The following is a 13,858-nucleotide window of genomic DNA, read 5'->3' as shown; positions in this document are numbered from 1 at the left end:
GGGGTATGAACACTTTTGCAAACCACTGTATGTATGTATGTATGTATGTATCAATGCATGAATGTGTACATATGGATGGACAGATGTATGGATGATGGATGGTCAGATGGAGACTTGTGCATGTAGAGATTTACCAGATCCTCCATGTTTTTTTTCCTGCAGGATTTAAAAAACCAGTCTCGGATAACTCTGAGTATTGTAAGATGTCCTCCGGTGACCACTGTCCTCATCAGACGTCCTGCACTCCGTTATCAGCTGGGATTCAGTGTCCAAAACGGCATTGTGGGTAACACCAAACTTGGCTGTTTAATGATGTTTGCAACCTTTTAGCTGCTTGATTAATGAAAAAAATAATAATAAAAAAACAACAACTGTATCCCTTCAACAGATCTGCAGCCTTATACGTGGTGGTATTGCTGAACGAGGAGGGGTCAGAGTGGGACATCGCATCATTGAAATCAACACCCAGAGTGTGGTGGCAGTACCCCATGAAAAAATTGTCCAGATCCTGTGCAACACTGTGGGAGAGGTGAGAATACACTGGCTGTGAAAATGGTCCACACCTGTTATTTATTATTGTCCTTATTGTAAGGAACTTTTTTCATTGTTGTATCTTAGACTAGAGAGGCATAATAAAAGTAGATATGTGGTTGAAGTTAAGAGAATAACTAGAAACTGTGGGCGATGTTTTATATCTTCATTATGGTTTAAAGGAGCCTCAGACTTGAGTTAATCAGTGATTTCTGATCAGATTTAATCAGCCATTATTGAATAATCAGCCAGGAGAATATCGCCTGCAAGCTTAACAGTGAGGTAGAACTTTCTGTACTTTATGCTGGTGTAGGTTCTGTCATCCAGGACAAAATGAATGTAAAACCAGACTTGTGTTCAGTAGCTGAAAATGTTTCTTCCCATCAAGGCACATTTCTGAGTTCACTGAAGTGTGGAGTTCAAGCTTTAAACTGTATCAGAAACTGTTTTATCACCTGGATCCACCTGCAGAACATTCCAGTCTTTGTTAGCCTGGCTCACAGAGAGACATGTTGATCACATGCATGAAGGGAAACTGACTGGGTATCAGGCTCAGTGTTGTGTTGTAGGCTTTAGTTAGGACAGCCACAGCTTTGGAGAGCGCCTTTGATGTTTCTGTTACTTGTCCTTTCCTTCTATCTTCATAGAGACCAGAGGTGGTAAAAACGTAAATTTACTTGAATACTGTACTTACGTACAGTTTCTGAGAAAGTGTAATTTATCAAAAAAAGGAGGACCTGTTTACTATTTACTTGAGTAGCATTTTATTAATTTTTTGACTTCACATTTCTTTAAAGTTACTTGTTACTTTTCTTAGTTGCGTTTGTTTAGTTTACATCTATTTTGTTCCATGACACACTAAAACTAGATACGCATAGCAGTAGCATATATGACCCTGCATGTACGCAAAGCAGCGATGCACCACAACACAGAACTCACCAGAACAGATTTATCATTTTGGGTGGGGGTCTGGAGGGGTGGGTGTTGCTCACTGGTGCTTCATCAGAGCTAAACAACAAAAAAATCTTAAGCTCCTATGTTAAATAGTTTTTGAGTTATAAGCATTTTGTATGTCCAGACACCCCCTTTTCAGATGGAGCCCCCTCCCTTATATATGGGGTCTATCGTAAATCTGTTGGCTGGTGCAGTGTAGGTCGGACACATCTATATTCCTGACAAATTTCATATTGATTGGTGCAGCCATTTCTGTGCTACGGTTGACCAAAAATCACAATTTTTAAAAAATAAACTAAAACGGTACAAAAACAATGACTCCTGCTTTGCGTGCGGGGGTCTTAATTACACATACACCTCTATACAATAAGTGGTGATAAGCAGCTTTAAACTACAGTGTTGAGTGGGTGGTTACGCCAAAAAAAGACTTACGCATGTGACTGTGTGTCAGCGTTGGTGAAGCTGAACCACATTTGTTCTTTTCTTCCAAGTTTGGCATTTCAGAAGCTAGGTGAATGTGGAGGAGCCACTGCAGAAATAGCTCAATGTGATCTGGCATTATTTAAATTAAAATAACTACATGCCGTGAAATTCTTGGAGGGGGGTCTTGTTGACTCTAAACAAACATCTCTCTCCATGTCGACCAGACCATCTAAAAAAGGCAGCTTGTTCTTTAACATCTTCTCTGGTGAACCTGATGATGTCCACAGAGTTGATGTGTTTGGTGAACTTCTACTTTCTTAGTTAGATCCAGATACGCATCATCCTACATCTGCACCAGTGGCTCTGTGTTATTCCCTTGAAGGAGTCCAGGTCTCTCCAAGTAGAGACTGACCACAATAGGTGACTGAGGTTGTGGTTTCCCTCTTCAGAGGATGAGCACATTGATAAGACCCAGTTGAGGTGGTTCATCTGGCAAAGAAGCCCCCTGGATTCTTCTTGTTCTGTGTCAATTGGGAAGAGACTTCAGAGTCCACGTCTCTCTGCTGGCCTGGAAATGTCTTGAACTCCTGTTAGAACAGCTGGAGGTGGAGAGGGATGTCTGCTCAAGCTGCTGTCACCACAACCCATCCTCAGATGGACAGTTACTGTTGCATTATTATATGTACAAAATCATACATGAAAATTGAATAAATGTTGTAACATTCACATCTCAGACTGCAACAGACATCCTGTCTTTATCCCCCTTCACAACAGGGATGTTTCCAATGATGAATATGTTGTAATGCAGTAAAACAGCAGAAATTAGAGGCATCAGTACATGTGGTCTTCAGTAAAATGTTTTCTATAAATATCATCTGATGCTGCTTGTTTCAGATCCACATGAAGACCATGCCTGCTGCCATGTACCGTCTGCTGACCGCTCAGGAGCAACCTGTTTACATCTGAGAAGTCCTGAACCCAGAGTCTACCCTCTGCAGTTCATGCAGTCTGAGCTCCTAGTTATGTTGATTTGATGTTTGTTTGTCCAGTGGGAATTTAAAGGTCCTGTTTTTATCTGTTTTCACTAAAAGACTTTTCTTACTGTGGCTCATAAAATATAACAGATTGATCATTTAAACCCACAGAATCCTAAAACTGCTATATTCATGGTTCACTGTTGTAATCTATGTAATACATGTACCCCAAGTTTATTTTGTTTATTTTAGACAAATAAAACTCTGAAGTCCAACCTGAACCCAGACAGCTCAATGTGTGCTCATGTTGTAAACAGTTCATTACATCAACAGACCTGGTGGTTTATTTTTCTTGCATTTCACTAAACTATTCTGTTCAGTTCAGTTTATTTATACAGCCCAGCTTTACATGTCATCTCAGAAAAAATGAACACAAATCATATAAACAATTCAAACCCATTCAGCCAATTTATTTACTAATATCAGAATTTCTGCTCATTGGACTTGGTGGATATCTGGCCTATCAAGAAATGTGGAGAGTTGGCAGCCATTCGAGCTGTGATAAGCCTGACTGGCCTGTGTGATGGATATGTCAAGCTGTCAACACTCAGACTCAAGACGCTTTTGGAGAAGAATTGCAAATTGGAGGTAGGCCTGTCGCGATAGACAATAAATCAATTAATTGCACGATAACTTTTTTTTACGTCGGTAAAAAAAAAGACGGCGATAAGTTTCATTTTCCTGCTTGTTTTGTTTACTTCGTCTCTCTCCCTCTCTGTGCTCCGCTGCACAGGAGCTCAGCTGACCCCTCCCCTCCTGTTTTCTTAGTGTGAGAGGAGTCAACTCTCGCTTAAGCATGATCGTTCCTAAAGAAACGCTTCAAAGCAGAACGCGGCTGCTGAAGTGTCGGGAGCACTAGAGTCTGGATTTCGCTGCGGAGGGAGGGAGGGAGAGAGAGACGGAGTGAGACAGAGAGAGAGAGAGAGAGAGACAGAGAGAGAGAGAGAAAGAGAGAGAGAGACAGAGAGGAGGAGGAGGAGAAGGGGTGGGGGCTGAAACTCCCCAAGACCCGCAACAAACTCGTCAAGACTTTACCTGTAGCTCCCAAAAATAACAGGAAACTTAAACGCACCATGTGTGTTTTAACAAAAAACCTGTAGCTGTCCCAACAACTCATGAGGAAAACTCTGAACAGTCTGATTTCCTCCCCCGCAGCGCTCTGACGGTCTCCTCCTCACACACACACACATAGACACGTTTGTTCTTCTATCCTCATGGGGACTTTGCATTGACTTTCATTCACTTACCAGTATTTTCTATTACCATTTGACCCTAAACCTAGCCTTAAACTTTACATGGGATGTGAACTGGGCTTATGTCCCCATAAGAAACAGTGGGTCCTCACCAGGCTGTGTAGTTTGTTTCATCTCTAAAGAGATGCTGCTCTTTAATATTGTTTATTTACTGTTTCACTTGTGTGTGGTGTTTAATTTACATTTTGTTGTTCTTTGTTTTTTTTTATTCAAGTGCATTTTTTGTTGGAGACTGAGAGTCCACTTTGTTAAACATTCTTTTAAAAATGAAAGTTTATTGATTTATTACACTTACATATTATGCTTTTATAATTATTAGTTGTAAAACGGTCACCAGGCAATATTATCGCTTATCGCAATAAATTTTGAGACAATTAATCGCCCAGCAAAATTTGTTATTGTGACAGGCCTAATTGGAGGCGATCCTTGCTGAGGGTCACAGGCCAGCTGTGGTTCCCGAATTCACTGGCAGAATGGTATAGATCTTGGGAGAAGTTGTACGCCTGGTGAAGCGAGAACCAAAAAAGTTGGATGATTGGAATTCATCATAGGGATGTCCTGACCCAGATTTTTTGGTTCCAGACACAATAAGATTTTTTTAATGACTAGTCTTTCCGATAACGATCTGATAGCTTTATTTTTATTTCTTTCCAAGTGACAAGGTTGGTAGTATTAAAGCCCTGCTGTTCCCACCACGAGAAACATCCAGTTTGCAGATTTTGCAAGATGCAGTTTCAGCATCATTGTTTTCCATTGATGTGTTTCCACACTGTGGACATGTTACATACTTGTGTGTGTCTTGACTTCTTAACGGCAGTCGTAAAGCATGATGATGCTGAAAACTGTCACGAAAACTGGATCGGCTCGATCGCATGACTAAATCCAGTTCTACTCGATTTTCAAAAAATGGCCATATCTGCCACCGATACCGAGCATCTGATCGGGACATCCCTAATTCACCAATGAGGGGTTCTTCTAATGAGACTTTAATGTGAGCATATAATCAACAGTGTCGGCCTGTACCAAAACAATTGTGATTATCTGAATCATGTGTCAGCCCTGAAGGCTGGATATCTCAAACTCTCCTGGATATTGTGTAAACTGATGCTCTGTACCCACCATCCCCTCTCGCACTCACGTCTGTGAACTGGTGTCCAAGAGTAACCAAAGCCGAACTGATGAACACTACACCTCTATCAGGAACTATGGTGGGGCTGTTGGGTCTGGTTTCACAGACTTATTTCACAGATGCACCCCACCTCTACCCCCCTCCCCATCAATGAACCACCTTCACTGGCTTCCTCCCTCCTCCCCCTGCCTCGTCCCTCTCGTATCTGAGATATGATTTCTTTTACCACAAGTTTTACACAGAGTGAAAACTTTTGCCAATAACACACAGTAAAGATTCTGCACGCTTAGCTCATAAAAGTTAAATAACGATGGAAATTCTCTCAGAACCATAATCTTTCAGCTGTTTACTAAAATATTTTATTGTTAAAATGAAGAACATGAAATAAAATACATGGGCTTGAACTTTTAGCTTTTATTGTAAATTATTGCCAAGTTTTTCTCTATTTAAAAATGATTGTACATGTGTTTTTAAAATGAGAGCCACGTCGGGCTTAAAGGTAAAAAAACACAACATGTTGCATGCAGTATGTTGCATCAGGTCTAAACAGGTTATAATACAGACTGAAGAGCTTTAAATAAATAACACTACATTGCACTCACTCATACAAATCCATAAAAACTGACTGTCAGAAGGGATTAATAAATTATAAGTATTTATCATTAGATTTGTAACAATTTATTAAATCATTCACATTGTGTTCAGTATTTTTGTAACATGTTGCCTTATAATATTGTAGAACCTCTAATTATGAGTTTAATTAGTTCAAATGGATGATTTTTATGTTGAAGATTTGTATTTTCAATAAATTGTCTTTTTAACAATAGAAATAAAAATAATTTGTTCCAAGAACTGCCTCAAATAACCGTCCACAAGACAGGCCCTACAGCTCCCTAATAACACAGCAAAACAGTGGGATATAAACAATACTAAAAGGGATAATCTGGGGCCTCATGTATAAACAGTGCGTACGCATAAAAAAGTTACGTGCTGTAACGCAGGTGGAAAGGAGAGAGGAAAAAGTGGATAACTTGATGTTTTTTTATTTATTTTATTTTATTTTATTTTTCCGTTCAACACCGTGTCCAACTAAATAGAAAACAACTAACCAGACTTCAATATCACATTCAGGAGATGTCTGTAAATTTCAGGAAAATCTCAGGCTTTGGTTATCCTGTGCGAATGTGCCACATAAAACAATAACACTCACTCCTTATTTAGACAGTTTTCTCACTCATTCTCCATTTAATGTATATTTTTCCTGCATCTAAAAATCATTTCTGATCCCCCAGAGAGACAATCGGAGGAGAATCTCACAGACTGGACACATTTACATCTATTTTACATATTTAAATGTAGGCGTGTCAGGGGAGGTKTCTCACGTGYGCTCAGTTCCACGTTCATTGGGATGTACAAAGGAAAGGTGCGCAGGAACCTGCGTGCGCACAGTTTTATACATCTGAATATTTTGGTGCAGCGCACATTTCTAAATTCTTCCATACATCAACTTTTAGTGTGAAAGCTGCGCAATCCTTTATGCATGAGGCCCCTGGTCATTTGAAGTGATGTTCAGTTCWATAGTTAATTATCAATAAATAGTACCTGAGCCGCTGTGCTGTCAGTCAGAGCACAGAGTGTGAAGAAAAGGACAGAAGTCATCGTCCAGGCAAGGCTAACAGTTTCTCAACAACACACCAGTGTGAAACAATGCTGCGTTAGCTAATATTAAATTGCTATGCTTTAGCATAACACCGTTTGTTTAGTGTGCTGCTTTTTTCTCAACTGAACGTTAGGGTTGCTGTGCTAATATGTGTGCTGTAAGCATACAGTGCCTAAAAGTGTTCAGAGTGTAGTCAATACAAAATATGACTGACTTCTGTTGGACTGATACATTCAGCAGCCTCAGGAAACAACAGAACCATAGAAACACAGACAAATTTTGGTTAATAAAACAAAAAAACTACACACCTGTCATTCTTGATATTAGCTAATGTAGTGTTCCTTTGCACTTGTATATTTTTTTTAAGAAAAAAATTGTTTCAAATCTTGAAAAATGTATTTAACAAGCCTGGATGAAGACTTTTACCTTTTTCTTTATGTTCGCTCTCAGATGGCAAAAAAAGTAATTGATGTTCATTAGTGCTTTAGCATCAATGCTGCTGTGTAGCTAATGTGCATCAAAGTGACTGGGGTGGTGGGAGTCAATCTGTGACTTGGAAGCCCAAACGTCATTCATATCATGAAACATTTGTTTGAATATGTTCATAATTAGAGGTTCCACTTGCATTGATCTGTTTAAAATTCACCCGTTAGCGAGTCACTCCCYACTATCCTTCAGGTCGACTGTTAGCGAGTCAGCTCTCCCTCATTCCTCAGGTCAACTGTTAACGAGCCAGCTTCACCCTTTCCATGGATCGACTTAATGAGTCAGCTTCACCCTTTCCATGGATCGACTTAATGAGTCAGCTTCGCCCTTTCTTTGAGTCGACTGTTAACGAGTCAGCTTCACCCTTTCCTCGGGTCGACTGTTAACGAGTCAGCTTCACCCTTTCCTTGTGTCGACTGTTAACGAGTCAGCTTCGCCCTTTATTTGAGTCGACTGTTAACGAGTCAGCTTCACCCTTTCCTCGGGTCGACTGTTAACGAGTCAGCTTCACCCTTTCCTCGGGTCGACTGTTAATGAGTCAGCTTCACCCTTTCCTTGTGTCGACTGTTAACGAGTCAGCTTTCACCCTTTCCTCGTGTCGACTGTTAACAAGTCAGCTTCACCCTTTCCTTGTGTCGACTGTTAACGAGTCAGCTTCACCCTTTCCTCGGGTCGACTGTTAACAAGTCAGCTTCACCCTTTCCTTGTGTCGACTGTTAACGAGTCAGCTTCACCCTTTCCTTGTGTTGACAGTTAACAAGTCAGCTTCACCCTTTCCTTGGGTCGACTTAATGAATCAGCTTTACACTTTCCATGGGTCAATGGTTAGCGAGTCACTTCCCCTCTTTATTAGGACCGGTGCTGACTTTGTTCAATCGGAACTTAAGGACAGTTCCACGTCAGTTTGTTCCCTTTCAGGAATGTAACAGATACAGACTCATTGGTGCTGATGAATCTGTTTATTAGTTAAAAACAACAGATATTTGACCTAAGGCATTGAGAGACCTGAGAGAGAGAGTCTGACACCAGACACACGACTGGTTCTGTGTGGAAACACCAACAGGTGTCAGCTCAGATCACGCTCAAATAGTTCTTAATGATGAGAATCCACTCCATCCACTCTCCACACTGACAGGAAGTAGGCTGTACTATGACTCGATTCAAAATTTATCATGTACTATTGTCTGAAATTAGCACTACTGATAGCTAACTTGACTCTAAATCTGTATCTAAAGGCATCTTTAGTGTTGAAAGGGTGGTCTCAGGATTGCATACTGATGACTATGTCTAACCACTTCCTGTATGCTACAGCAAAGCTCCTCTGCTCAGAGTTACAACAGCTGTCCAGTATACTGTTAATAAACACGTGTTCAGTTTCCAGGGTCAGGGGGATGGACGGCAGGACACCTCTCCTCAGTCGCTTGTTGTCTTGTGGGTCTGCCAAGAAAACCCGGTCCACCTCCATAGGTGTACCAGTGTGCCTCTGACTGTTCAGACTATCCTCCTCGCTGCCACTTGTTTGACCTGTGGGGTCACCTGAGTCATTGTTACTGAAGTCATGGTCTCCACTGCTGCTGCATTGATGCTTCTTCCACTGGTCCCACAGGTAAAAGACATGACGTCTAAAACAAACACAAACACAACATGGACATGATACAGACATCAGTTAAGTTTTAGTTTATTTTCAGCTTACAGATGAGTAAATAAAGCTTTAAATTGTTTAGCCTAAAGTGTAACCCAAATTAAAAATGTCTGCTTAAACAAMCTATAATCATGATACAAGGAGTAACACCAGTACGTCTTATCCCCTCAGTGCTGTAGGGTTATCTGTGGTAATACAGGACTGTGTTGTCCCTGATAATGACAAAGCTTTTCTACTTGTCATCAGTCCTGCATCACTTCAAACACAGCCATCTGTACCTCTGTATAATGGCAGTCTATACACAGGTTGGTGAACCTATAGTCCAGTTGATGCCAGTCTTTGGCTACGTTTACTCTGCAGGCAACTGTGGTCACAGAGAGTCGGTCTCGGTTAGGGTTACCGTATCAACACTAAAGTTACTCCATCGATCTTTACTTTTGTCCTGTTGCTTCATTCCAAAAATGAAATGCTGCACTGAAACATCCAGTCAGAGGCAGGTTCAGATAAAAACACTGAACGAAAATAGTCAGATAATTATTTAACCAGCTTCGCTCTGTGCAAGCAGGTCGTATCAGTGTTGTACAGAGTTCACTCTGGAGTCTAATGAAGGTYRCATTTAAAATACGTTTTGCATAAAAATCCCAATTGAGCACTAAGACCTGCAGCGTGAACATAGCCTTTGAGACAGTGCAGGATGGTATGTGGTGTCGTGGAACGTCCAGTCGCTATGTCTGGATGGCAGGAGCAGATGTCATGGGGGCTGACGCAAGAACATATTTTTGGTAGAGGTAGATTTTGGAAGAGGCTGTCAAGACCCATTTTACAGACAATAGCATCATGAGGTGTTGATAGATGGAAATGGGGTGTCTCAATGGCCCTCTAGCTAAAAGCCTTGTCGAGTGCCAGTCTACTTCTTCTGAGCTCCAGTTTCACTTTCAAACTCTCACKGTGGATAAAAAGCCTGCAGCTTTGGCAGCTCTTAACCATCGGGGTTAAAAAGACACCATCAGTGYTGGTAACAGGGTTCATGCAGGTTTYAGTAAGTTAAATTTAAAAACTTTTAAAGACCTTTTAAAGGGGCAAYTTTATGTGTTTCTCAGGCATACATTTAAATACTATACCATAATAAAGTATCTATGTCACTTTTAGCTATTATTAAAATGCTGTTTTTATGTTTAAATAGAAAATAAACTTAGCTTCTCATCACTTCCTCTTCTAAACGCCTTGAAATTGGCCTCTRTCTCTAAGATTCAAGATTCAAAGTGTTTATTGTCATATGCACAGATGAAAAACATGTTTCCCTGAGCAATTAAATTCTTACTTTGTCGTCCATTTTTAAATGCCGAGAGATAACCATATTAAAAAAAAGAAATGAATCATCACCAAAAGGACACAAACAATGTTGATTAGATAAAAAGAAGAGACAAACTAAGGATAATAACATCAGAATGGAACAATATGATAATGACAACAAGAAGGGAACTGTACAGTCTRTTTTTAAAGTGAAATGTGCAAATGYGCAACAGATAACAGTCTGAAATGTGCACATGTGCAATAATAATAGTCTGAAGATTGTCACAATCAGCTGTTTAAGAGTCTGATGGCACTTGGGAAAAATTAGTTCTTGTATCTGGAGGTTCTGTATGTCACTTCTGTACCCCCGGCTGGGGGGCAGAGGTGTGAATAGTCCATGCTGGGGGTGGGTTGGGTCTTAGCACATGCGCTATGATGCAGTTTACTTGGCATCAGAAATTCCTCAAAGGTATTTTGAATCTGAAAAGAGCTTCACTGACTGAGCAGTAGAGTTAAGAGTAGCAGACAGTTTGTTTCACTTTCGCTTTGCTCTGTTACTGCCGAGAGCCTACAGGAGTCATGGGCGGGGTGTGTGGGGTGGGGAGGTGTGCTCCGTGATGAGAAAGCGCGGCTTAAAGACACGTCCCAGAGACGTTTCTGGTCCCAAATGGCATTTCTGGTCCCCACCTGTCGTTTTCCTCCTCAGCATGGCTTCCTAAAAACGCCGCAGGACTTCTCAAACATGCATGAATGAGTCAGAGCAAGGCTTTGGGCATGTTTTTATGAGAGTATAACATTATAACATGATATAAAACTCAAAATAGTTGATTTTACATGATACTGCCCCTTTAAGACCAAATGGACACATTTACAATGGTCCCAGAAATTTTAACATAGAAACCTTTTATTGCTATCAGTTTAGCTGTTAAAGAATATTTCATTTTAATACAAGAACAAAAAATTTTAATGAAACTTTCATAGATATGAGACCTTCATATCATCTTCATATTGACTGCTGTGGACCGCTTCTAACCGAGTGCAAAAATCCCTGATATCAAGCCAAGTCTCATTGAAAACACCTTTTCCCATGTTTAAACAATGAGCAGTGGACATGACTGAACTTCTTTGTTTTCTGGGCAGGTGAACAAGCTGCCGTATGTGGGGGGTTGTAGCAGCAAAGAGGTCAAAAACATGGAACTGTGACATTTTTTGCCTGCAGTTATGACAGGATTTGTAGTTTAACCATGTACCAAGACTGGTAGCAAACTTAGCACTTCATGAAGACAGATCACATCAACCTCTGATTACGGCGCTTTACTCTATTTATGCAGCCAATTAGTGYTGGGCGGTTTACTGGTTCGTACYGAATACCAWTTTTAATTTTTGTTAAGATATGAATTTTCTTAATACCAACATACCGGTTTAAATAKCCTGAACACGTTCGGAAYGTTTCGTTGCGGCCGCAAGTCAACTGTTTCCCGGGSGACACTTTTTCTCGCAGCACCACTATGTGCATTAGCAAGCTAATTGGAGACGCTTATTGGAGTTACTGGCRGCGGGTGGTGGTTCCGCTGCTTGTATTGACTGAAGTAATAAAACCATCCCAGTTTTGCCATCRCTGAATGTAGTAAACACCTCTTCAGTGACGTGCACKGTTAGATTTAATGCRCGACGTTAATATGGAGACTTTAGTGTGGTTCTATTGTGAAAAACCCGGGGGAAGTAGTTTTGTAGTGGAATTGAGTCGACTGGTGTGCAAGGTGAGTTGTCTGTTAAGTTTTATTAAATAACATAAAACAAYAGACCCGATAATAATTTTTTCATAACCCCCCTCCTCCTTCACGACTGGACCAAAATGCGTGACTACTGTCTTCAACCACCAGTCAGAGAAGAAAAGACACAGATAGAGGCACAGTAAAAGAAAAAAGTTAATAAGCAGTGTTTGTACATTATATTATCAACTGACCTGTGATGAAAAGAAAAATACAGTGATATACTGTGAAACCGGTATAAATGTTGAAAATACCGTGATATAAAATTATGGTCATACCACCCAGCACTACAGCCAATGCTTCTTGGGGATGATCGAAAGTAAAAAAAAAAATAAGACTTGACAAAATTTAATTCAAGATCTTGGATGAAAATCTATGTGTTTAAGACTTTTTTAGGCCTAAATTTTTGATTATCAAATTTTAGACTTTTTAAGAGCCTGCACAAATCCTGTGGTAATGCTGTCTTGTTCTGTCAGAAGCTCCAGCAACTACCTGATAACACCAACACTCCACYGGTGATGTTACCAGGTATTTGCTCTGCTTTTAAGTGTGCAACTCTTTGCAAAGAAAATCCCTTACAGATCTATTTCTGGACTGCAAGTAGGTTAGATTAAATACAGCAGACTTTTTTTGGCCTCCCAATGTTTTGTCTCAAGTGTAAATACACCCGTAAAATAAATACATCTATTTTTACTGCATGAAATAATGTGCTGCTGTTTGTTTAGTAAACCTTTCTGAAGTCTTACAGAAATAAAGATTTTCCTGACTTGTGCTAACTTACCGGTGACTCCAGAGAGTTTCGTGTCCAGGGAAGGACTGAATCAAGTCTGAGCACAGTTCTGCCTCCTGGTGGAAGAGCTGATGGACTGTAGAGAAGATCAGCTGTCTCTTCTCAGACGCTGCCTCGGCTCCTGACAGATCCCCATTAGTCTGAGGACTACTGCTGTTGCTAGGGGMGACTGGAGACTGGCTTAGTTCGGAGAGCAGCTCTTTGAGCAGGAACTGGCGGTAGTGAAACCCACTGTGGTCAGACACGTGCATAGACACCCACAGACGCAGAGATGACAGCTCATCGTGGAAAACCTGAGAGGACAAATGTTAACGCAGATGTTTGAGAACACTCCTAATGCTTTGATTTTCCACCAAACCCACTGGCTGCTTTGCACCAGTTCTGTTTTCCCAGCAGAAGCTCCAGCACTGGAGGTGTTGAGAATTTGTTAGAATTTATTATTTGGGACATTATAATTTAATATAATGTTACTAATTTGAGTTGTAACTGTTCTTTCATAGAGACTTAGTTGGAAGTTATTTATTTTATATGTGAATGACTTAGTAAATGTGTCAGGGCTTTTCAAATGTGTTTTATTTGCTGACGATACATTTTTTTGTTTAGGTAAAGATTTAGAAAAAAATGTTTGAGATGGTACAGAAAGTATTTGAGAAAATGCAAAATAGGTTTCAACAAAACTAATTGTCATTAAATTTGGATAAAACAAATTACATGATATTTAGTAATAGGAAGACAACTGTTGATTTCTCATTTAAAGTAGATGGTATTGAGCTCTGTAGAGTCAGTGAGGTGAAATTTCTGGGCATCATCACTGATGACAAGCTGACATGGAGACCTCATACACATTATTTAAGAACAAAAATATCTAAATCTATAGGAGTACTGTATAAA

At 40.3% G+C, this 13,858-nt stretch overlaps 2 protein-coding genes across 3 annotated transcripts in view; one reads left to right on the top strand and one right to left on the bottom strand.

Moving 5' to 3' along the window:
• Nucleotides 1-3,171, top strand: part of apba1a (amyloid beta (A4) precursor protein-binding, family A, member 1a) — a gene marked incomplete at its 5' end in the record, with an annotated part of 16,776 nt that extends 13,605 nt beyond the window's left edge. For both annotated transcript variants that reach the window (XM_014027688.1, XM_014027687.1), the window contains 3 exon segments: nt 163-282; nt 389-529; nt 2,803-3,171. In XM_014027688.1, the coding sequence (XP_013883142.1) occupies nt 163-282; nt 389-529; nt 2,803-2,874 (333 nt within the window).
• Nucleotides 3,172-8,414: 5,243 nt separating this feature from the next.
• Nucleotides 8,415-13,858, bottom strand: part of ptar1 (protein prenyltransferase alpha subunit repeat containing 1) — a 25,364-nt gene continuing 19,920 nt past the window's right edge. Inside the window, exons 6-7 of the mRNA XM_014027684.1 lie at nt 12,959-13,260; nt 8,415-9,092 (exon numbers count right to left, since the gene is read on the bottom strand). Coding sequence (XP_013883138.1) covers nt 8,732-9,092; nt 12,959-13,260 — 663 coding nt within the window. The 3' untranslated portion in view covers nt 8,415-8,731. The remainder of the gene's footprint in view (nt 9,093-12,958; nt 13,261-13,858) is intronic.

Source organism: Austrofundulus limnaeus, unplaced genomic scaffold, assembly GCF_001266775.1.
Source record: "Austrofundulus limnaeus strain Quisiro unplaced genomic scaffold, Austrofundulus_limnaeus-1.0 Scaffold672, whole genome shotgun sequence".
NCBI lineage: Eukaryota > Metazoa > Chordata > Actinopteri > Cyprinodontiformes > Rivulidae > Austrofundulus > Austrofundulus limnaeus.
This window is presented reverse-complemented; position numbering and strand designations above follow the sequence as displayed.